The sequence below is a fragment of the Temnothorax longispinosus genome, chromosome 7 (assembly GCF_030848805.1).
Source record: "Temnothorax longispinosus isolate EJ_2023e chromosome 7, Tlon_JGU_v1, whole genome shotgun sequence".
NCBI classification, from domain to species: Eukaryota; Metazoa; Arthropoda; class Insecta; order Hymenoptera; family Formicidae; genus Temnothorax; species Temnothorax longispinosus.
Window position 1 is genome coordinate 7,946,223 of NC_092364.1, and position 26,003 is coordinate 7,972,225.

At 36.4% G+C, this 26,003-nt stretch overlaps 1 protein-coding gene across 9 annotated transcripts in view; it reads right to left on the bottom strand.

Moving 5' to 3' along the window:
* Positions 1 to 26,003, bottom strand: part of LOC139816883 (venom dipeptidyl peptidase 4) — a 509,974-nt gene that overhangs the window by 164,274 nt on the left and 319,697 nt on the right. For all 9 annotated transcript variants that reach the window (XM_071784690.1, XM_071784692.1, XM_071784698.1 and 6 more), the window contains one exon: positions 4,845 to 5,064. In XM_071784690.1, the coding sequence (XP_071640791.1) occupies positions 4,845 to 5,064 (220 nt within the window). The remainder of the gene's footprint in view (positions 1 to 4,844; positions 5,065 to 26,003) is intronic.

Genomic DNA, 26,003 nt, shown 5'->3' on the forward strand with positions numbered 1-26,003 from the left:
TTTTGCCGATATTGAATTAGCGAGGTTATTCTGCAGCTTAGGTACTACGAAACCAGTTAAATGAAAAATGGTACAAAAATTAGAAACCTTCATATAGAAATTTTACCGCAGTACATACGTTTTACATGAAAACTTTGATCAATTGTAACGCCTAGCATAAATTCCACCGAATAATATGACGATTTGTGTCGAATATTTCATTGATAAACCGTTTACGTTATATATGCTTTTATATCGATTTGCATGCAACCGCTGTTAGTATACACACAATACATATATTACTCCATTCAACTAAATTCGTAATTATTTATTATTGTGCGTTATTTCGAATAAAAAATATGTAACATTTATAAGTTTACTGAATTATATATAAAAGAATAAAAACTTAAACAATTCATAAAAAGTAGTATGTATCGGAAATTATTCAAACATTGTCAATTTTGAAAAATAAAATATAAATTTTGTATATTTTCTTGCGTATTCGCGTGAAAAGAGATATGATTAAAATATTCGTCAAATATTTTCCGAATATTTGGTTCTCGTTATGGAATAATCGGTAAGTGTTTTATTAAAAATTGCATTTACATTGTAATTGTAATGGCAAAGGAGTTTCACATATTTCTCTTATATTTTCGTTAAACGAAGTTATTAACCTGTCAACGTTTTAGTTTTTAACAAAATAAAAATAAAATAGAGGCTTTAAAAGGAATATACAATATAAAGTACATAGAAGAAATATTAGACGAATAAAAACATAGCTAGATTTTTTAAGCTTTCCAATTATTCAGAGCATTGTTAGTCATCGAATGTTTCATTTAAAATGTAAGTAATAAAATTCGTATTAAAGTATTGTGGTATTAGAATTATTTTTTAAAACATCTTACTTTATCTCACTTTAAAAAGAATAAATCTTTTTTAACGAAAAAAAGTGTTTTATGAGAAAACAATCGCGTATAACTATTAAAGTAAGATGCACAAAAATCTGCAATGATATCAGACACCTATATATAAGCATGGTGGAAATATAGAAGGTGAGACATTTCGGAAGATGCGCAGTCGTCCGAAAGTGGTGGGGAGTAGTCAACCAATCAGATTTTACCCATTCTGCAAATCCACCATGATCATATGATTGATATATATGTATTTAATGCTCAGCTGTGCTCAGCGATATATAGGCTGCGTTTCGTTATTGACTGCAAATACTGAAAATCTATAGTGTACGTTACGTTACACTCTTAAGCATGTGTCGCCAAAAATTGGAGGTACATGTTAAAATTTTGTCCCTACGTAATTACGAGGGACATAAGTCACTCTTAAGCATGTGTCGCCAAAAATTGGAGGTACATGGTACCTCGAAGTTAGGAAGTACGTTATGGGCAACGAATATTCACCCGACAAAAAAAATTATTTATTTCGAAATTTTATTATTATTTTTTAACTAAATTTGTTTCTTAAGATGCAGTCTATGATTATAAATATTTTTTTGTATTTGAAAAACACACTTACCTTGGTGGGATTTGAACTCGGGACCTCTGCATCGTGAGCCAACTGCCTTACGTGGTCGACTACTTCTTAATTTGAAGTAAACGTTATATATAGTCTACATATGTCATACCAGCGCAAATATATAATTTTTCAAAAATTATCTTAAGAAACAAATTCAGTTTAAAAAGAGTAATAAAGTTTCGAATTGGATATATAATATAATATTGCCCGCTGCTATTCGCGAATGTCTTTCGTTCAACAAATGTCGCGATCATGCCATGGTTGGCTACGTATACGAGGTACGTATGTAGGAGGTATATACGGAAACCCCCCTAAAAAACTGTACCTCCTAAAACTGTACCTCTTATGACACGTCCGTGCACGCGTCCGCGTCGAGTGCTTCGCGAATGTCTTTTGTACGAGGTACATATGTAGGAGGTACACATTTGTACGAGGTACATATGTACGTACGAGGTACGTATGTACGGGGTACATACGGGAAGCCCCCTAAAAAACTGTACCTCCTAAAACTGTATCTCCTAAAAAATTGTACCGTGAATTTATAAGTGCGGTACCTCCAATCGGTACCTCCTTCTTTATCAGTACCTCGTGTATTCCGTACCTCGTGCTACTGTACCGGGAAAAGTATCTCCTAGCAGCATGTAACTCCAAATGTCATTTCCATTTAGAAATTAGTACCTCGAATTTGGAGATACTACGCGGTACATGCTTAAGAGTGTACGTATAGTGTTATATAGTTTATTATTATTTCGGACATCATGCCGAAATGTTTTGTAAACAATTGCAAAAATCGGACGTCTCATGTCTTCAATAAAAAAGTTGTATTTTATACATTTCCCCAAGATCCGGATTTACGATCGAAATGGTTGGAAGCTTGTCAAAAAAATAAGGAATACAAAGATAAAAATGGTAATTAAAATATGTTATTATATCGCTATTATTATTATTAAATTGTATAATTATTATTAAATTATGTTATATAACCCCATAACCTAACGCTCATAACCTAAATTTCTTAATACAATAAAGTAATTTTTATTAAAATTACTTTCAGAAAGAATATGCACGGTTAAGAACAATTAATAATGAAATAAAAATGAATAATATAAAAAAAAATAGAAAAAAACGAAGCATATGTGCAATATTATTATTTAGATAGCACTATATATATTTCTTATATTTTCATTTATTTATAAGTTTTATTTTCTGTTGTATTGTTTCAATATTGTATTGTTTATTAGTTTTCAGTAGTGTACAATATGAGTTTATGTTAATATTTATAAATACACATATATTTTTACTTCAAATATATATATATTATATATAAATACTATGTTCTTATTTCTGATTAGTCATTCACGTTTAAAATACGCGCGTTACCAAATGGGTAAAATCTGATTGGTTGAAATTTCGGTCCCTCCCCACATGCCGCCATTATGCGCAATGTCTCACCTTTTATAATTCCACCATGTATATAAGTAGGATATATGTTAAAATACATAATTTGAATTAAATCACATTATTTCCTCTAATAGAACTCCATGGGTTTTAATTAAATGCTGTATTAGGCTTTTATGGGTTCTGGAACCTATACAGCAAGAAAAATGAGAAAAAACAGGTATTCCTTAATATGAACGACCTAATATTCACAGACTGTTTTCAGCGTCGACCACGAGTTGAAATATAAAAACGCGTGTGCGTGACAATTTTCGGGCGTTTAATTTCGATCTCCGCGGCAGTGCAGTGGGAAAATCCTCCACAGCCGGATTTTTACGCCGCTCCGCGCCGGTCGAAATTACTTTGCGCGTCCGCGAAGAGGACCGTTAACCGTGGAGCCCGAGCCCGCGGGGAGGTTCGTGACGTTTTCGAGCAAAAAGAATTAAAGCGATAGTGCGGGAAGATACTGACCGCCGCGCGTAAATCCATTAAAACCCGTCTTTTGTTCCCGACCTGACGAAAGGATTTATAGGCCGACAGCGATGTCGGGCGGTCGTGCCGTAACAAAGACAAATGGATCCGCGAATGAAGTAGAATGGCCACCGCCGTGCCGCGCGGCCGCCCGCCTCAAATATAAAATTAGTTTGAACTTCATGCCTCGGCGGTCGCGCGTCATTCACGCTGCGCGAAAAAGAGGCGATATAAATATTCGTCGACGCGGAACCATATATCCGCTTTTACGCGTCCACGCGTCCCGTGAATCATTTATTATCTTCTTTTGATGTGTTACATAATACGCGAGCCTGGGGGGTCCATGCGGTAGGGGGGGAAGGGAGCGCGGAGAGAAGAGAAAATCCGCGACTACCTGACATACGTTCGTGATATAATTTGACGTTCCCGCTGCCGCGCGCGCGCGCGGGAAAGACCTGAACGACTTTTGTCTCTCACGCGAGATTTATGATATATGATAATTTTATTGCGCGCGGGTAAAACCGGAAAATTGCACGCATGTCGAAACTGGCGCGCGAAACAAAAAAACGCTTTTATCGGGAGCCATGGCGCTCGGAGAAAGATTTGCGCGGACATGAACGCGAACAATGACCGACATTAACGCGGCAAACGAGTTTTAATGTCGTTCGAATCTCATTTAAACGATGTTTTTACGCCGTAAAGCTGTTATTCATTAATTATAAATTGTTATTATTGTTGAAAAGCATATGCAAACGAGCTGTGTTTAAATTTTAGAAAAATTCAGAGCACCTAAAAATGTAACAATTAAATAATATAAAATTGAAATTCTTTGTGAATCTTTTTTCCGATCATTAAATACCGGCGAAAGAGAATCAATCGTGTAAATATTTTATTATTCACAACGCTAAAACCATCAATTTAATGTGTTAAAAAGTGTTTCCGCGTGCTTTGCGCAAGTAATCCGTAAAAATTAATGCATGTTTCTGTTCAAATTAAAAAATAGACAATTTATGTCTCTATTTTTATACAATTTTATTTTGCAACTGGGCATTTAATCCTTCACTTTTTCGAGCATATAAACTTTATTTCATAGGAAATGAATCCACCTGCAAGAGCGCAACGTCCGTTAAACAAGCTTCCTATGCGCCCGCCATGTCCAACGTATTAAACCGCATGCGTTATTCGCGCTTCAAATCCGTTTGAGTAACGGAGCTTAATTAGACTTGGAGGAGGAGAGAGGTGTCAAAGGGGAGAAGCTCATTTCGAAAGTCGGACATCCGCGGGAAATAAAATTGGCGGAGCTTTATTTTCCGTTTTCTTCTCTTTCTTCAGCGATTTCTTCAACAGAAGGTGCACGCAGAACCGAGAAGGATTTACGCCCCGCGGCGAGCGCGGTTCGCTGGGCGGACAGAGGCGGAGAGTGTGCTTACCGCTGATCCACGTGCCGTTGAAGCTCTTGGGGGATAACGAACCGGAGAGCCATTCCTCCAGGGAAATGCCGGGTGCGCCGTTCGTTCTGGACGCGGTGGAATCCGGGCTGCCGGTCAGAAGGATCGCCGCTGCGATCACCAGGGCCAGCACGATTATAATGACGATGCCGCAGGCTAGCAAGCGCCATCGATATCGCTGTTTGTTCTTCGTCATGAGGTCCTGCAAATATTATTATTAGCGTTAGGTGCACCGGCAATACCGTATGGAAAGTAACTGATATAGATTTGTGTGCAATTACAACGCAATCATTGAGAATTTTTTATTTTCATAATTAATCCTAGAACGCATGTATCATTTTTTTGACCTTCTAACGCATGACTGGGGGCAATATCGACCCCACGCTTTATTTGATCGTAAAACCGGTCCTACAGAAATAAAGGGCCTTTAAACCTACATGAATTTCTTCGTTTTTTAATAACGAAGAGAATGGTATGCGGTAAATTTAATTTTACTCAAGTTTAGTTAGTGAAAAATCCATTTAAAGACCAAAAAACGCAGAAAATCAGCAAAAACCTCTTTTTTTAAACAAAAATTTGTATCTTTTTTTGTAATCAACCGATTTTCAAAATTCAAACGGGGTTTTAAAGAGGACACATTAGACTATTAGAAAAAAATTGTCATCGCTATGTTCTGTTCAAAAAATATATTTATTTGGGACTATAAAAATGAAGAAATTCGCAAAGTTGAAATATGGAAAAAGTCGATGAAAAAACCATAAAAAATTGTATTTCAAGTATTATTTTATTTTTATTTGATACAAAATAGTAAAAAATATGAAAAAAATGAAACATTATATCGCCCAGCCATTTTCTGCGAAATGTCAATCTTCTATAGGCAACGGGATTTTTACCGACTAAGTTGTGTGATATTTCGTCTTAAATAATATTTATGACTATTTATGCTCAGATTACGTAATAATACATGAAATATATTGATTCTAGCAAAAAATATAAAATTAGCTTACCGACGAAACACAAACGGCAACTCACAACTGGGGTCAATATCGACCCCACGCACGCTTTGCGACGGTGCTGTTTCACTGCCAGCGAACAACCAACGCTGTGCCCAACATAATCTTACTTTTAGAGAGTTGAAATGAATTATGGTTCAGGTCCTGAGTCAGTAATGTCACTCGCTAGTTCAGGAGCGTAGTTCAAAGTTCGCCTGGGGTCGAAATCGACCCCTCTCATGCGTTCTAGGGTTAAGGGGGTATTTTGGCTCGAAAGGTCATAAGAACAGGTATTCTTCAGGAATTTTTTTTAGAGAAACGAAAAAAGTTAATAACGCTAAGTTTGCATGTTTTTTAACCTTTTAAGAATATATTTTTATTATCTTTATTTTATCATCCAATAAAATTGTATATTATTGTGCAATTAATAAGAAATTATTAAAATTTCTATTTTATCTCGTTTGTAAAGTAAATTGCATAAAACTTTACAACAGATTCGCGCGGCTGATAAATATACGTATGTACGCTCGCGTTATTAGCGTCGATGTTCCAATTAAAAATAACAATTGTAATTGTTATTTAGCGAGCTAGGATTCATATTGCGTATATTTAGATTCATCAACTGCATAAATTTATTATATATAATATTTATATTTACTACTATATATTCACGACCATTGTGTATAAGCAAACGTAGAAAATGTTCGAATATATTTCACTCCAGTTACTGACTACGTTGGACTGTGTTTGATTTATATCAACATTTGTTTGTCCAACATTTTAATTAAAATGTTGCATGCGCGTACTGCATCACTGGAGAATAAAGTATATTCCGGAAAAGTTTTGTAATATCGTCGAAATATTGTTGTGACTGTATAGCGCGCTCGCGCCAACAATCGTGCGTAATCGAATCATTAAAATGTCTCAATATTGATATCAGTTAAGTCTATTCATAATAAGTTCCATTTTGTTCGTGTAATACGTGTGTGCAAATAAATCACGTTTTTCTAAACGTACCCAATTTGCAACAAAAATTCTCTTTTTCCTTTTCAGAACTACTGTGATAGATTCCACGCTAATTTCAGAATCGTAAAAAAAAGAACAATTTAATCCTGTAGAGAAATTAAAGACTGTACAAGAAATTTGGTCGTTTGGCGAGGATTAAATTCTCGCGAAATTTTCAAGATTAAATTCAGTCCGACTTAAGAAATAAAATTTCGTATCTCATAAACGATCCGCGTTAAGTGGCACGTGTCAAATATGCCGGTCAGAATCCCGTGTATTCGGGGAAAAGCCACCGTCGCGCTTCTCCCTCGGAATGACATTCCCGAACGCGGCTGGCGAGAGATATAGCGTTGCCGCGATCGCGATATGAGGAATAGACTGGAAGAGAATGAAAAAGAGGGGGGGGGCGGGGGCAGTTCCTACGTAAGCCGGTCTTATCGAGAATTGGATTTCGTATTTCTGGAAAAATAAAAGCCGACGCCGCTACCGTCGGCGAAACGGCCAGCAATCGGCAACGTGAAGCACGATCCCATATTTATAAATCTTCTTTATCAAAATTAAATGTGATCGGCGCGGGTAGCCAAACGTTATCGAGCCAAGATGTCGGGATCGCGACGGGCTTCATCTATCCCGGGTTCGTCGGTGACGAAAATAGATCCTAGCAATCTCTTGGAAAGAATGACCGCGGAAGCTAATCGATACCAATAGTGTAAATGTAATCAAGTGTTTTTCAGAGTACGCAATGCCTGCTCTTTAAAATCTTATAAAGTGATTTTGTCACTAATATATTAGAGTAATTACGATAGTCACAAAAAAGAGAGCTGTCACTCTAATTTGAGCAAATGCGGGCACTCGTAAAGTAGGATTAAATTTTTCACTCCAATTTTTAAAGCGGTTACTCCACCGGAGTGATACGCTCTCACTCTAAAGCTATAGCGAATCACGATTCACTAACGTTTGACTGATGACTCCAACAGAGTGAAATTTTTCACTCAGAATTGTAGAGTGACATAATTCACTCCTATAAATATACTAATCTACTGCGCTCTAAAAAAGTGCCCTTTCACTCAAATGGACTTATATAGAGCGCAATTTTACTCTTTTTTAGAGTGGCGAATCACTCAAAGTGCACAGGTTCAATTTTCATTTCTTTGTTACAATTGCATTTTATTCGTTTTGAGTGATATTTCTGTTCGACTTTTAGAGAGTGTGAAAAAATTCCTGCTAAAAAATATCGTGAATTGAAATTATAATCATTATACGATGCAACAAGGCAAAGATGCATGTATAATCAATTAAATGCTCGCATATATGTAAGAATACACATAATACGATTAGGTACACACATATATATAACGTGTGCGATTTTCAATGTTCTGACCAGCCTCCTATAGTTGCTTGGAGAGTCCCATCATTAATTTAGACCAATACATGCATCTGTGGGATGTAATATCTTTTTATAGGGTCCGATATCGACAAACGCACAACGGTGCACTAGGCGATTTTTCCTTCGTCCGATATATTTTTCTCTTTTTTCCCCTCCTCCCTTCGATTTCAGGAGGCTCCCGCAAGTGCGCGCGGCGTGATTTATGAGCGAGCACCTTGACGGTACCGGATACGCTTTTCCTATACAGAGTGGGGAAACGATTTACGGTTCGGCGTTTAACTCACTGTCGCGTTAAAGAACGTGGCCTTTTCCATTTATTATGCGTCGATGAAACGCGGCTTCCCCAACGAGAACCCGTCGGAAGCGACATGATGAAGCCTCAACGAAAACGAATCATATAAAACGTAGGTTGAATTTTAACAAAACATCGAAAATTAATGGGAAATAAGGTTTCTAATTTCTAAGCTTTTTATAAATATTGAGCAAGCTTTAATTATTAATTGTAAACTCAAATTCTAGACAACCTCCGAATACCAAGTTAAGATATTGAAGATAATTTTCAATTATCTAATTCTAATTCAAGTATACATGTATAGAAAATTCCATCATTCTCCATGATATTTTAATTTTTTATATAAATATCTTGAAAAATAAAATTCAAATAAAATTTTTGCCAAATTTTACTTTGTCAAATTAATTTTTATTACTAAAATAATACCCTAAACTCGCTTTCTTAGATAGCCATTTCCCATTAGGTATTCTTATTGAGAATATATATGAGCAAAATGAATGATTTTTTTTTTCATACATGGCTATCTTTACAGAAAGAGGAGTGAAGAATGTGATGAAAAAATTACATCGATAGAGATAATAAGGCACTTAACTCTCCACGGAATAACGCCCACGGAATAACGCGTTAAACGGCATGAAAAATGCCGAGAATACTTGGGCCGTTGGGGTGCTTCGTCCTATACAACTGGTAACTACCCCTATACGCCGCGCGCCGGTGCGCGAAAACAGCAATAATAGGACACAATAAATATCACAGTCTATAGCTGCCCGGCATTTCTAGTCGCGCTCGTAAAATTTCTAATATATCTCCGTGCAACGAGCGATTTCTCGATACCGATTGCTATTAATGTGTACGCGTGTCTGTGTGTGTGTATGTGTAACGTGAAGTTGCGGCCGGGTACTCGCCGACGACTCTACAAGCGCTATTATACGAAAAGAAGCATTCGATTTTCCGATAACATTCTTACAATGCAACGTTTTATTGGCGTCGCAGCGAATTCCCACGGTTTGTATTTAGATCACGCCGTTGAATCGCTCGAGAATAATTAATTGACAGCCGCATTACGCGCATGGTTTATGACATAAAGTTGCGATTACAGCGGTTTGTCGAGTTTTAAGATATATTCTCGTGTTACTGCTCGCTATTCATCGATAGAATATCATTGTAAGTGGAAGCTCAACTGTGAAAAGGATTAATTAAGTAATATTGTAACACCAAAGAATGGTCCAAAAATTTTTTCACAAATTCATTGTTTTTATTAATGAACAACTGAATAAAATCCTTCGCAATCCTTGAGCCATTACTTTCTAATAATTTAATTATAGTAATGTAATTATTTTTCTAACTAATTAGTGCAAATGGTTTCAAGTTTATATATTAGATTCTATACATTCTATTTTTATAAACGGTACATATTTTAATAAAAGACTCTCAGAAATTGTTCATCTACGTCCCTACCCGTAATAAAAAAGCACATTGAACAGTCAATGGCAACCAATGGTCCTCATACGAATCCATTGGCTAATGAATGGGGACCCATTGGGATTTCCGCACTTGTCAATGGCGTACAGAAATGACCATTGAGTAGTCAATGGATATCCATTTGAAAGATAGCATTACCTAATGATGCCCATTGGAAAGCAAATGCGGATGAACCGAATGATCAGTATATTATCCAAAAATGTCCATTGGAAACCAAATGCGGTTGAACCGAATGATCATCAGCTATTAACGATGCCCATTAAATAATAAATAGCAATTGATTCAATGGTCAATGTTAACGATGTCCACTTAAGTTCAAATGCTGAACACTGCCGAATAATGAGCATTCGTCAACAACAATGTCGCTAGGCGGCGCATGGCAAGAAGAGCTTTCTCGTATGTAAAATACATCCAGCCATGTATATATACGCAGACTCTCTGCGAGGCGAAAAGCAAATAAGTTTTGCAAAGACAAATGCTGTCTTTTGCAAAACGTAAATTATATATCTTATAGCTAAATAATGCGCGCAAGTTTGTTGTTGTAACATTAAACTCCTTTTCAGTAATTGTATAAATAATAGAAAGATGCCATTCATTTGCCATTGCAAAAAATGTCGTTGGCGAATGGCGATAAATAGCGATTTGCCTAAAGAGTAAGGAGATTTTTTCCATTTAATCCCTATTAAAAAATTCCCATTCCCTTTCGAATGGAGAACTCAATCGAGAAAATCTCCTTAGGCAATTCGCCATTTATCGCCATTGGCATTTTCGGCAATGGCGAATGAATGGCAATTTTCCAATGGCGATATATAGAGTTTTTTTACTACGGGATATATACACACACTTTGAAAGTATCCTACGATAATGAAAAAGTTTTCGAAAGCTTTTTTTATTTCTTACAATGAACATTTTCCCTTTTCATTTGTGTGTACCGGAATATTAATTTCACGCTTTCCTCTCAGAAAACATTTTCTCCCGTCAAAAGAGATTCACCATTAAGAAAGGCGGTCGCGTTTACTTCTCATGAATCGCGAATCCGTGCGGTATTCTTTTCAATCAACATCCGCGCCGGCATTCATTATCATTAAAATGGATCTCCGCGACGAATGCCGGATTCTAATTAACTCGGCTCCTTACAATTACGCGCCGTCGGGCGTCGTTGCACAGCTATCAGTCGCGCGTTTCGGTTCCAACCGAAAAGTAACCGTATAGCCTCTCAGTCGATTATCGTCCTTTCCCCGTCCGCATTCGTCGTCCGCATTTGCCGTCTGAATACAGTTTGAACGCCACGCTACCGGTAATGGTATTACGTGCAAAGTGTCCGCGATATCGAACGGGGTGTTCGTTCTTACTTCCACGAGCGTGATCTCTGAAGAGGACACGCTCCCACCCCCTTAGAGTCGCTGCGCTATCGTCTTCGCGAGTCTGCCTGTTCCGCTCCATCGTCCCTTCGGGAAGTCAAATCGCCAGTTTAAGAGACTCGGTGTACCTCTCGTGAATTGCGTTTCTTGAATCGCGATTAGCATTTTCGCCTCTGTTCCGTGCCAAAACTCGTTTGCCGGAACTGAAATCCAGCGGGCTTTAAGCACGAACCAACTTATAAGCAAATTTAGCCAAATTTTAATTTCTTCTGTAATAGTGAGAGTAAATATAAGATGACAATCGTTGAAAACTTTATACTTTTCGGCATTGAATCGCGAAATTTTAATTATTGCAGGCTGTATCTTGTCGTTAATAATAACGGGATAAATAAACGCGAGCTTTTGACGTCATTACGATATCGACAGATCGTTTATAAATAAATGTTAAAATAATGTTAAAATTTATATGAAAGATGTTATGTAAAACTGGGTAAAACTTGGCCCTTTCAATATCCACTTTTTGTTTAACATTTCCGCGCTACCTTTGGCATAATCCTGCCGCAATATCAGCAATGGAGATCGTAATTTTTCGTTCTTCCAAGTCGGCGCGCATTTTGCGGAACAGTGTTTCTCAAGTTAGAGATCCACAATTTCGTTACCAAGATTACACTGAATAATTTTTCCTTCCGTCGGGCGATTACTAAAGATTGTTCAATTTAAAAATCTTAGATACACTTCAAGTTTTTTGAAAGAAACAAATATTTAAAAAGTCAACATATATAAATGTAATCACATGTAACTTTATATTAATAATGCAATATACACTATTATAATATAATTTGTATGTTGAAAAAATATTAAGCACTGCAATATCTTCTAATTTGTACGATATGAAATACAAATGTTAATGTTAATAGAAAATGAATTATTTATAAAATAAAAAACAAAATTTACTTTAGTCGATTATTTTCTAAAGTATTTTTTATCGAAAAAGACAAATTGTATTCCAATGAAATCTAACTGACTATCACGTTTACAAATTGCTACCTATTAACAAGGAATTATTATATAATAGCCGCATTTATTCATCAGTAATTATATATATTAATGAATTTTTTTTTCTTCCGTTGAGTGTGTGAGCACTACTGTGGAATTTACTGTCTTCGGACGTGTATGACGGAGCACGTGGCGCTGCGGAATCACGCTCATACTTTATCTCGAGAATATTGATTTTCGCGGTCGTTGCGTGAACCACACCACGCCGCGCCGGTGGTCGACGGGCGAGCAAAAGGATTTAAAAAATGTAGCGGCCTGTGATGGGAGCCGGCCTGGCGAGACGCCAAGTAACAGCATCGGGCTTTGAGGATCCATAATTTGTAACTGACCGTCAACGTGTGGCGTATTGGTATCGAGAGCACTTCGTCCGCGTCGCTTCCCTCAAAATCGAGACCAAGTACCGCATTTCCTATCGAAATCCTGCTCGCTATAAAAAAAAGCGCGCATATCGGAGCACGCTGATACATTTCTCTGACGTACGGTGTAGTCTTCTCTATCTTTGCGACTGACAGGATGAACCGGCAGCACAACTTATAATAGGTGGTCATATTGGTGCATGCAGACACATTAAAATTTGTAAAATTTGATAAAATATCCGGCGCAGTCTTTATCCTAAAAGGATAATCTTATTTCCGCAATTGTTTGCAATTATGTGTAGGTATATAAAAGAAATTATACAGAAATATGCATTTAAAAAGTAAAATTACAAATTTAAATATAACGTGCTAAATCGTGATGGAATTTTAATTTCTATTTTACTTGCAAATTATTTTTGTATAATTTGAATAAATTAAAATTATAATATAAAGAATTGTCATTATTTGTAGAAAATTAACTTTTCTAAAAAGTATCTAAAGTAAATTACACATAATAATTAATTTCAAGATAAAAAACTAATTTAATAAATCATTTAAATTACTTTTATATAAAACTCTTTTTTTTCTAAAATTGTATATTATTGATTTATATCATACAAATATGCTTTTTTCTAAAATTATCCATATGTATTATTAATTTTCATTACTGTAACTCAAAATCACGCGTATTACAAAGCTTATAACTACATCATAAAAGCACAATACTCGCGATATTAGGCCCCCGTTTGTACTTGGCATAAATATACAACGCAATTTCGAATATTCAGTGATGATTTGCGTACATATAGCTCTGTGCTTCGGAAATTAAAGTATTTGCTGCAATCGCACGTCGCTCGTCAACGATATCCGGCAAATGACAGTAAATCTCATTGAATCCTATTCACCGGAATAAGCTATGCGGCGTTCAAAATTTAGGAGATATATCGCTAATATCTCGTGCATCGGTCACGCTGTACACAAGCCACGCATTTCAGTATGATTGCCATATATGTACAATTTATTGAAAGCAATATTTTCGCGTAATCATATTTATTATAAAACGTCTATTTTTTTGCTGTATTTTGCTTGCTCGTTGTTTGCACGGGACGAGCTTCCTCTCGTATGTTCAACTTTAAACAAAAACGTGATGTAGATTCCTCTTCGTTACCCAAATTCTGCAGGGAAATCTAAGGAGATGGTAGGCGGCGTGAAATATTTCAGTTCGCATCTCGGCAATATATATTTTACGCTGAATATAGCATCTTGATTTTCATCTCAAAATCAATTGTGAAAAAAAAACGCTAAACAAAGAAATCAATAATTGAAGAGTTATAAAGCCTGCAAGAGCGAGGAGACGCTATTATCTTAAAATTCACGCACCGGCGCGCGGCGCGGTGAACGCGATACGCGCCGAGTCACGCGATTCCGCTGGGTATAAAAGTAACGCTACGCGCGCGCGCTCGCGCGCGCTTAACACCGACGACTTAATTTCCGCGACGTAACGTCCACTTGGTTGTTCAATTACATTAACCGGCTCCTCCGCCAACAGCCGTGCTCCCGCACACAACGTAAATATTCTAGAAAATTTTTCCCCGGAGATGCGCTAACTGGATCGCTTGTGTACCCACTCTATCCGGCGCGCACCTCATCTCATGACTACGAGATGTAACGAGTTCTGAGGGGCAAATAGGATTTATCCGATTATCCGATAACCGTCCGATGCCGTCGTGCGAAAGTGTCACGTCGCACGATTACGTTTCTTAAGGCACGATATATGTATCATCGCACGCGCGAGGGCGAAACGGTATCGACTTCCCGCTCGCGCGCAGTGTGTCACGGAGTTAAGTTACTTCGTCGCCTTACAGGTCGTTCTTTTCGATCGCTGTTGTCGCCGGCCAACAGGTAAGGAGCGGGCGGTAAAGCCGAGCGGTAATTTATCGCGTTCTGACATTGCAAACGGTGAAATAGCCTCGCCGCAACAGCGAAAGTTAGATCGGCCTCGCCGGGGCACATCTTGACCGTTTTATCTCCCGCTATCCTTCACCCATCGCGAGTCTCGTGAATAAATCCATTCCTTCGGCAACCTTTTACCGGGCGCTTTGTTTCTTCTCCCTCTTTTCACTGAGAGGAAAGTGTTTGGTATTTGTGACTATAATTTGATGGTAAAATAATTATTGTAATTGGTATAAAAAATAACTAAAAATTGTAGTAAAATTGTGATAACGCCGCGGCAACTATTTTTTTCTCTCATTGTTCATCACTTCTTTTCTCGCTCTTTCTTCTTTTTACATTTATAATCCAGAGAATACTACTATAATCGCTATTGTTTGTATATCTATACTTTCAACTGATCACCGTTTTCAATTATTCATTACCGTCGTTTATTATTCTCTTCGTAACATAACGGAAATCGAACTACGTTTTTTGAAAGGGAACACCGTTCTACTTTATTCTACTATCTGTTCACTTTTAACTATCTTTTCTACCATTCCCGCGATTTTCTCCTCCACTTTCTTACCGTCCTTTTCTCAGAAACTCACTTTACTAACGCCGAAACTTGCAACTTTTTACGACGCTTAAATCGCTCATTTACTCAGCGAGAAGTTTAATGAAACTTACCTAGGCCCCGAAATGGCAATTGAGCGTTTTACGAGCCGCCGTAAGGTCGGTTTCCTCTTCAAAAAACGCACGGTTCGCACCGGATCGTGTAATAGGCATATTTACGGGGTGCTTGCGCGGCGCAAAGTTGCCGCGCACGAGTTGCATTCAAGCCGCGACGAGCGCGTTTATCGACATCAGGAGAGCTTTTCGAACTTCGCGTGTGCGCGCAGCTAACTTTCGCATTAAAGGTTGAGGGGGGGGGGGGGGTTAAACGGCAAGCCGCATGCGAGACACTCAAGTCAAGTTGTGTAAGTGTCAACTTGTTCCGAGAAAAGTAATTTCCGCATCGCTTCACACGAGACAGACGAGAAATCGGTCATATTTGAGGAATATGCTTCGACGCAATTTGAAGCACCTTCCCTTTCTTTTATGTACCCTCTTTTGTATTTACACATATATATTACGTGATACATACAACTAGTTTAAATATTATAGCGAAATCTTTAAAATCGATATATACATATGTGAATATGTCTAATAAATGTATCAAAGCACTTTTGCGTAAAAATTAAATGGAATATTGCAGCATGTTCTTTCTAGCTCTTACATTTCTTCAAATACAATTTTTAATATTTAAACTTTTTAGTAAACCGATAATAACTTAATTATGCATTAAAATTAAAATATTATGCTTGCTTATTAAACCAAGAATATATCGAGTTTATAAACAGAAAAAATAAATATCGTCATTATCTGGATAACCCTTATTCTTAGATAGTATTAGCAGAACCCGCGAAATATAGTGTAAGATCTGAGCACTCGCAGATATTTTCTTTAAAATTTACCCGTTACGTTAAGAAGCTTAAGACGCGAACAAATCTAATTTTATCTTTTTCGAGAGATCTGCCGGTTGCGCGAAACGAGTCAATAACCTGGTCTCTACGTAAGCTTCAACGGTGGAGATCTCGCGTCTCTGTTTTTCGGACAAATTCTTTACTTTCGCGAAATAAAAGGAGGAAATATAACATGAGATGTATCTATCTGATTGTGAAGTTTTTGAAGCATTCGCATCCCGGAAAAACGAAAATTGTGATAATTTAGCGTACAGGTCCAAAAGTTGTAGTTTGTTCTTTAAATTTGTTACGCGATATGTTTCGCGGAAGGTAAATAAAAGCAGGTTTTTCATCAAACGAAAAATGTTACAAACGAACATGACACGTGATAAAAATAAAAAGCACTGCAAAAAATATAGTGACCAAATTAAAAGAAACGTCTATTAGATATAATTAATTTGTTATCCATGCATAAAAATACATTATATAAATAAAATAACCGTATATTATTGTTAATAATAAAAATAAAGTAATAGACAATTTAATATTAGTCTAGCCAACACAAAATTTTTTATAAAAATTGATATCAAAAATAAAAAAAAATTATTCTTACTGTTTAAATTAAAAATATTTCTGTAAAAATATTAAATAAACTTCATAAATGACGGATACAAAATTATCTTTGATAATTATTGATATCCTTAGCACGCACTCGTTATGGTAATGCGCATTTGAAGAATATAGTAACAAAAATCTTTGTATGCCTTTATTAGATCAATATACGTGTGCAAAAGTTATATACAGGGCGTCCCATTAATTTAATGTTTTTTAAAGTCGATCTCACCCAATGTGTGGACGGTCTAACCCTGACATGCGGGTGAGACCGACCAGTTGCAATATCTCTATTTTTTAGAAAAAATAAAAATGAATGTTTTTAGTTTCTTATAAATTATGATTTACATTTATTTTTAAATATTTCAAGAAAGCATTAACGTGTTTAAAATAAATAAATGCAAAAAATTAACAAATGTACGATTTTTTAAACAAAAAGTGGTCGAACTGTCCCGGACTTAACCCTATTTAATATTCTAAAAAAGTAGATACTATATCTCCCTTATCCCTTTCAACTTTATACCGCTTTACGCTTAGGTCTCAAAAATTAAGATAGTCCTTCTAAATAGAGAATTACGGACTTATAATGCGACTTACAAGTTTCGCGTAATTAATAGTAAATCGAAGCTTTACGACGAGATTACTTGCTCGAGCACGAGAAGTTCATGATCACGGAGAAGATTGAAGCTCCTGTCTTTGACAGTCATTGCTATTTCCGCCGGTCTCGCGGCGCGGTGCATTAAGAACCAGACTTGACAGGGATTTCCAGCGGAAGTGCCATCGTGGAGCGACAGGATAATTTGTTGTTGCATCTCTCGGCGAATGACGCTCCGCGCGAATAAAACTCCTGCGGGATAGACGGGCGAAAAGGGGAGTTACAAATGGGATTCCGCGGGCTAAGGACGTAGTGGAATTCGTCGTCGACGTTGCCGCCGCCTTATTTTGATAAACGGTAGAACGCGTCGGAAAAGAAGAGCGCGCGTAAATCCGGGTTAATTAGACCGCCATTACCGTAAATAAGCGCGCGTTAAATCTCGCGCGCCGCGCTCCGTCTTTACCCGCAATAAGTCGATCGGATCGGGGGAATGTTCCCTCCGTGGACACTATAGTCCCGCTAAATCCCGATAAATCCGACCGTTCTCTATCGGTACGCTCCGCACTCCCGGAAATCGATGAGAGCGATGAGATATACAAGCTAATTTACATAACTGTCCGATGTAACTCGCTTTTTTTTACCGAGGCGGATTACGCGCTCAATTAATGTTTAATGGGGTCTGAGCTTATGGCGAGAAAAGCACGTTTCCAGTAATGTTGATTTATTTCCCACGTTTGTACAAACCTGGTGCTCTTTGATTACTAAATTTTCATCTTGCATTACGCTCGAATATTGCAACATTGCAATTGTTGTAATTGTAAAATATTTCTCATTGTTTCAAACAATAATAAACAAGCAAGAATAAAATTAAATAACAGCCTCGATATAGTGGGACATTGGTATATACTTCAAATTTTAATAATAAACATTAAATAATAATTGTATCCAATTAAGGCTCAAAAGTAACTGTATAATGAGATATTATTTTTCAGTTAATCAATATCTCAACATTATTAAAAATAATATTCAAAGTTTTAATGTTTTGTACATGGATAAATTCAAATCTAATTGGTCTCGTAACTTTTTCGATATATATTCTCTATATTTATAACCATATATATTAATCCAGGTACCATCCTGAAGCCAAAATGCTATTTTATTTCTGCTTCGAGATAAAACGTGCAAAATTGGAAGCAGGCCAGAACAAACCACGCAGATTTTCTGTCGCCTTAGGCCAAAGGAAAACTAAATACAGTAGCGTGCGCACACACGGCTCTTCCCTCAAGATAATAAAAATTTTACAACGTCACAACATATACGTCCAATATTTTCTGAAATATCAAAATACCTTTGAAAATATCAAATACCTACCTGAAACCTTTCAATAGAATCTTATTATCACATACCATTGACGATTACAAATTTATAAAATCGCGTATCATATTTATATTCTATAATTCACTGACAACGATATAAAAAAGTTTCGTGTAATCTTACTTTGCGTAACTTTGGAAATATATTTATTAAAGTTTTTTCAAAATATTTCGCGAAATCGTTATTTAATCGATGAGATATAAAGTTAATTATTATGTGTCGTAAATCTGACTTCTGTATAAAAAATTAAAAATATTAAAGTGCTTTCACCCCTGTGCATTATTCTGATCCAATTTCAATTTCATCGAATATCGTTAATGAAGGCAATAAAGAGTAACAAAGGTGTTAATGAGCAATAAAGAAGTGCAGGAATAAAATATCGACATGAAAGTCAACGAGAGTGATTTATGAACGCGATATGTTCGCGACGCCCTGCGTCGTATTTTCCAGTGACCCTCGACGACATTCTATTCCTGATCGAACTGTTCAGATCGCGTCGGGGAACCACGAGCGAAATAAGGCTTATATATCTTAGGGCTGAGTCGCGGAGAAGTAATTTAATGTACCTGACAGACGCTATAATCCCGTAACGAAATACACGGAGGAAACAGGAGGGTTCCCGGAAGCGGGTCGCCGAAACAACACGATCGACATGCGCTACGTATGCCCAGGTCACACACACACATACACACACACACAAACACACACGTGTACGTTGCGAATACGTACGTGATGCTGCGTACTGACAGGAAACTGATTGTGGCCTAGAAAGCATCGAATCAGACGAGAGTCACCAAACGATGCTGGCGACGGGAGTAATTTTCCGCATATGCAGCACGTTGTTCGGCACAGATAAAAATCGGACGAAATCCAAGGTAAAATTTAGGTCCAAGTGGCGAAACTTGGCATTTTTCCGTCGTACGCGCGAAACGAAATTGACGGATTTCCGGATTTCAAATATAAGCGAAAATATAGCACGCTCGATTTTCGTCATAAATCTCGGATACTTCGTGTAAAAAAATAAGCACGAGTTAAATATAAAATTAAAAAATTATCACTGCAAAATAAAAAAAAGTGAATCTAAAGAGCGACTAATTTCAAAATATATGCAGAGTTCGCGCAATTAACGCGTCTGCAAACTCCGCCGGAAATACCTAATCTCCGATTGAACGCGAGTTAAGCAAACTTTATCCATCATCCATGCTATTATCATTACCTAATTGGCCTATTAATCAACGGGGGTCGTTATGCGATCACCCTTTATGTACGCTATGGGAATTTAGCATGATCGAACTATAGCATAGTTACTCTTAAAAGCACGGCGTACAAAAAGGAAACAAAAAAATTTCGTCCACAGTCAAAGCTTATCCGAAAAAATCGCGGAAAAACGAATGGCAGTGACTTTTCGTATGCGACTTCGTATATGCGCGTCGTGAATCGCGAGTGGAAAAATTCGGTCGATCACGCAGAAGATCGAAGACATCTCTTCCCGCGAGTTATCTCTAAGGTATTGTATTCGCCCGGAATTCTCTGTGCATTCAAATCCGGAATTCTTCCAATTATACTATCATCTATCATAAGTCCTATAAGTCAAAATAAGTTTCTCAATAATTATTATTTTTATCTCGGAAGATGAACTAGAAGTACTGAGATTGAAAATTATTACAGAAAAAGTCAATCCAAATAATGTGCAACATTAATATATCATCAAGGATCGCATCAATATTTGATATTAATATTTCGATTAAATATAAAAAATATGACTAAACCCCAACAGTGCGACATGTTATCAGCGCTGTGCTCTCTAAAAGTCGAAGAGTAAAATGTCACTCAAAACAAGTGAAATGCAAATGTAACGAAGAGTAAAAATTGAGCCTGTACACTTCGAGCGATTTGCCACTCTAAAACCTTGTGTCCACGATACTTAAAAATCGCTCCAAGATCTCGGACGGAGAAATAATTGACCAATCACATTTAAAAAATTCGGCAATTGACCAATGCGATTGGTTAATTCTTTCTCCGTCCGAGATTATCGATCTTTAGTGAATCGTGATTTACTGTAGCTTTAGAGTGAGTCGTGTCACTCCGGTAGAGTAACCACTCTAAAAATTTGCGTGAAAAATTCACTCCTTATGAGTGCCCGCATTTACTCAAATTAGAGTGACAACCCTCTTTTTTGAAGTGACTATCCCAATCACTCTAATATATTAGTATAGCGAAACCACTCTGAGATTTAGAGAGAGTAAAATATATATGACACAAATAATTAATTGACAAAATTTATCGCCGAGTAGTTTTAATTCCCCATTAAAGCTGATATATATCTACGCAACGAGCAGAGTATTATAGTCGGCATAACTAGTCGAATTACTTGTCGGCGCATTTCCGCTAGAAGTCGCCGAGCGAAAAGACCGTCGCGTCGTCGTCGTGAAGAGGTAGGTGGCCGAGGGGGTGGGCACCGGAGGAAAACAACCGGGTCGTCATTTGTATCCGCCATTATCGTAGCTGCAGCTATTTCCGGCGAATGCGCCGTCATTAAACGAGTACAGGTGCACGCCGGCGAGTCCATCAGTGTCGGATAATGGATTTTCGGAGCCCGAAGTTCATCTATTTTTCGACGTCTATAAGTACTTCTCGAAATAAAGTGGAAACATAATGAATCTATAACCCGTTACAACGTAGTTATAAACGATCATTCTTCGATATTGCTTGAATTTAATGTACGAACTTCTCCCCGATAAAACGAAGGCATCTCAGAATATCGAATATTTTGTTATTTATTGTATACATAAAAACTAATTGTTATCCTGATTAATAAGGAACAAGACTCTAAATTTTTAATTAAAATGTAAGAAAAGTTATCGCAAGAGTAAAATAAAGAGCAAATGCCTAACAAATAGTAATTAAAGAAACCGTAATGGTGCGTTTTAAAAAACAAAAGTCTATATTGAGTTCAGTTTCCTCCTCAGATTAATTCCAAGATTTTAAAGATTATTTCCAAATAAGCAACGGGTAAAAGGCAAAAGAGATTCGTCGGACGTTACTTCGTCCGTTCCTGAAATACTTGTAACCCAGTTGGTGTCGGTCGGCGACGCTAAATACGTGAGATCCAATTTGGATCTATCCCAAAATTCAATGGAGTCGCGGCGTACATGCGCGCTCATTATTATACGAAACCGGCGCGCGGCGTGCTGGTATCCAATTTCTGAGTCGCCGTGAAAGAGTACCTATCGTGCGCTTTCGCGATATTATCCGCGGTGGGTGCCTTTTCCTCCCTTTACAGTACATGGAGCGATCCGATAAGTCCACTATCGTATTCTCGAGCTGCTCGCACGAATTAAAAGCCATTGCACGAGGGAAACAAGATAGCGAACGTAGATAACGTATTATCTAATTGCACCGCTCCTTAGCTCGCTAAAGACGCCGCCGACGTAATTGATGATCAATAAAGATAACGTATCTACCATGATATTAACCCGTTGCAGTATAGCGTGTAAGGGTTGTTGTGTAAGGGTTATCGCTATGGAATAATGCTCCATTCCAGGGGGGCAATATGCGAGATAAATGAATTGAAACGCCGGGAATAATGTAGACTTAAGTTCGAACAGTATTTTATGCGGGAGGACTGAGAAAAAAAATTTAAGGAAGAGAGAAGAGAGAATTCGAATAAAACGAACCAGCTGTTAAAAAAATTAGACTAATCAAAATGCATGAAGGGACGAGAATAATGTAGATTTAAGTTCGTAGAGTACTTTGTAAAGGGCCGAGAAAAGAGAATTTAAGCGAGAAAAAGAAAAAATTCGATAATTCGAATGAAACAAATCAGCTATTAGAAAAATTAGATTAATCAAAATCGAAATATAAGAAGTAGAAAAATTTTATCACCAATAATTAATTTATCCCAATAATTTCTATTAATCGGAAAAGATCAAAAAAGAAAAGAAATGCTAAATGTATTTTGCTATCGTCAACGTTTAACAAACAGATAATAAACGTATATAAACTTTCATTTACATTTTGATACTTTTAAAGTTTTGGTTTTTGCATTGTGCTGGATATCTAAAAATGTTTTTTCGAACTATCATTAAAATCTCTTACGATTCTCAAAAGCTTAAAGAAGCATATACTTGCAATTTAACGTAGTGTATCAAATTATCCGAGATTTTCAGACTTATATCGGATTCGGCTCTCGACAATCTGGATTTAAAACGGATCCGGTTTCGTGAAGGCGATCCGAGTGCAATTTTCTCTTTCACGATATTATCCGAGACGAAAGTAGCAGACTCTAAAAGTCAATCAATAAAAATAAATCAATCGCTTTATTTTTGCGGCACTAAAATTAGAAAATATTCATGCCTTTGAGAGAATTATCTTCTCTCAGGTTCGTTAATTCGTTCAGCATAAAATAAGTTTCGCAATATATATTCGATATATACGAGACCTAAAAATATTCTTGTTATCGTTATATAGTTATCTCAAATTTTCTTTTTATATTCATTTTCTCTTTCCTTTTCAGTCCCCCCTCTCTCCTTTCATCTTTTTCGCTGAAACACTTTTCTCCTATCAATGACGTACATTCATTTACTTTTTTCCGATCAAATTTTATCGGAAGCGAGCTTTGCGCCTGAAGGTTTTCCTCACAGAGCTGGGAAATGTCGATATACGATTTTCGTTTATCAGAGGAAACACAATTTCCAAATATCTACGTTTTTCTTACTCGAAGTTTCTTACTCGGCAAAAATAACAGACGACAGTTCGCGTAGTTTTATTTTACAATTGCCGGAGTAACTTACTATATTAAATGTATGAGTGCAGATTCTTTCCAAATCAATAAAACTAAAGAAAAATTATGAAGATACGAGCAGTCATTGCATACTTCGTCTTATCATTCTCTTTTCGTTTTTCCGCCCGTTGTTCTGTTATATAAGATCTTATTATTTATAAGAATGTAATTTCCAGATAAAGTTTACTTTAACATAATTTAGTCTGTTAGTCGTGCAAAGTTATCTTCACGCAGCGAACATTCTCCTCATTAGTCTTTGACTGAATATCTCACGTATTCCTAAAGGCGCGCAGGTACACCGACGAACTTCTAATCTCTTCGGTAGTTTGTTCGCGTGCTGCTGTGACAGAATGAAAGTTTACAGGCTGCGTGTGACATGATGCAACATCAAATGTACGAGTTTGTGTTACTCACACTGCGCGCAATGCGTACTTGTCATCGGCAGTTAAAAAATTTGATGTTCAAACTTGCGTACTATATTTAAGAAAATGTTTGGACTGGAAATTGTTCATTCTATAAAATAATTTATATATTTGCCTAAATTGCCATTGTATTCTGGAAAAAATTAAAAATAATTCAAAATTAAATTGAAATAAATTTCAATGGTGTTTAGATTTTTATCTTGAGTAATAAATAAATTGCTTAGAATAAGAATTAAGCAGCTCTAGAAGCAACTTTGGCAAATAAGATATTTATTAAGAGGGCTTTATGCGTCTATTGCACAAATTTTCAAGAATTTTTTTGTCATAGTAAAATGTATTGAAATATCTCGAAACTTTTATATATTTTCTCACATATATTGAAGTACATAAAAAAATTTTTTTTTTATTTATGGCGACAAATGTAAGGGTATCCCATAGAAATCTGGTTGACATGATATCTCGAGTTAGAAACGTCTGAAACAAAAAATTCAAACGGGATATTAAAATATAAGTAAGTGGCTATAACCGGTACTAGAATTAAACATTTTGGGTAAAAAGAAACAAAATGACGGACTTTTGAATATCTCGACGAATATTTTGTAGTTTTTTGCAACTAAAAAAGTCCGCCATTTTGTTTCTTTTTACCCAAAATGTTTAATTCTAGTACCGGCTATAGCCACCTACTTATATTTTAATATCCCGTTTAAATTTTTTGTTTCAGACGTTTCTAACTCGAGATATCATGTCAACCAGATTTATATGGGATACCCTTACATTTGTCGCTATAAATAAGAAAAAGAAAAAAAAAATTTTTATGTACTTCAATATATGTGAAAAAATATATAAAAGTTTCGAGATATTTCAATACATTTTACTATGACAAAAAAATTCTTGAAAATATGTGCAATAGACGTATAAAACCCCCTTAAGATATAATTTTTCCCTATAATGTAATATTTTTTTTTAAATTATTTAATAATAAAAAAAATTATTCATACCTTCTTTTTTTAATAATTTATGAAAGTATTACATTATGTGGAAAAATACACTCTTGCCAATCTTTTCTATTAAACAATTGCTTTTAGAGATGCTTAACTCATATTTATACAATTATCAAAAAATTCTCTTATTGCATAACAATGTTATATAAATAAATGTTATATAATTAGCTTACTAAAATAACTAAAATACGCATCGCATTAAACATAACCTAGAAACTTATTTCAAAAAGAGAGAGAAAGAGAGATTTAAATTTGGGAAAAAATTTATCTCAGATTGGATTACCATTAATTTACTATTAAATCGCCTTGATTTATCATATTCACATCCTTACAACTTTGTCATATGCATATGTCACATATTTCTGATTCTGAAGCTTATTCGCGATTCTATTTTCGGCCCCTATACAATTCCCATGTAATCTGCGATCAAAAGTTGTATAGCGAGTTGCATGCGAATGTCGACCGATGTGACAATCTGCTATCCCGAGATCTCGTAATCCTAATCGTAATTGTCAGGGCACCGTATATTGCGTGTCCACTTGTTCGTCGTTGTATAGAACGCGCTTCGGTTTGCCGTGGCGCACACAATACAAATCCTTATTAGAGTGGCACTCGGCTAATTGTGTACCCTGTATCCGCTATGTAGAAGGGTGTGCGGTGTGAATCAGGCACAGGAAGCGGTATCGAGGTTTCGTTACGAGCCAATGAATCGTCCCCGTTTATCCAGAATGAGAATTCATAGCCATTGGATCACATGTAATCTCATTTCGCCGAAAGAAAATGCATCTTGAATTTCTCGTTCCTGCTAAGGGATTTGCTCGTGCCTATTTCTTATTTACGTCAATTACATACCTCATCCGGGTTGCTGCTAAATGTGTATCTTATGTTAAAAATTAATAGAACGAAATTAATGAACAAATTCGAAATTAATTTCAAACTAAAATTATAATAATGGAACGAAGTTACAGTTGTACGAAACTAAACATATC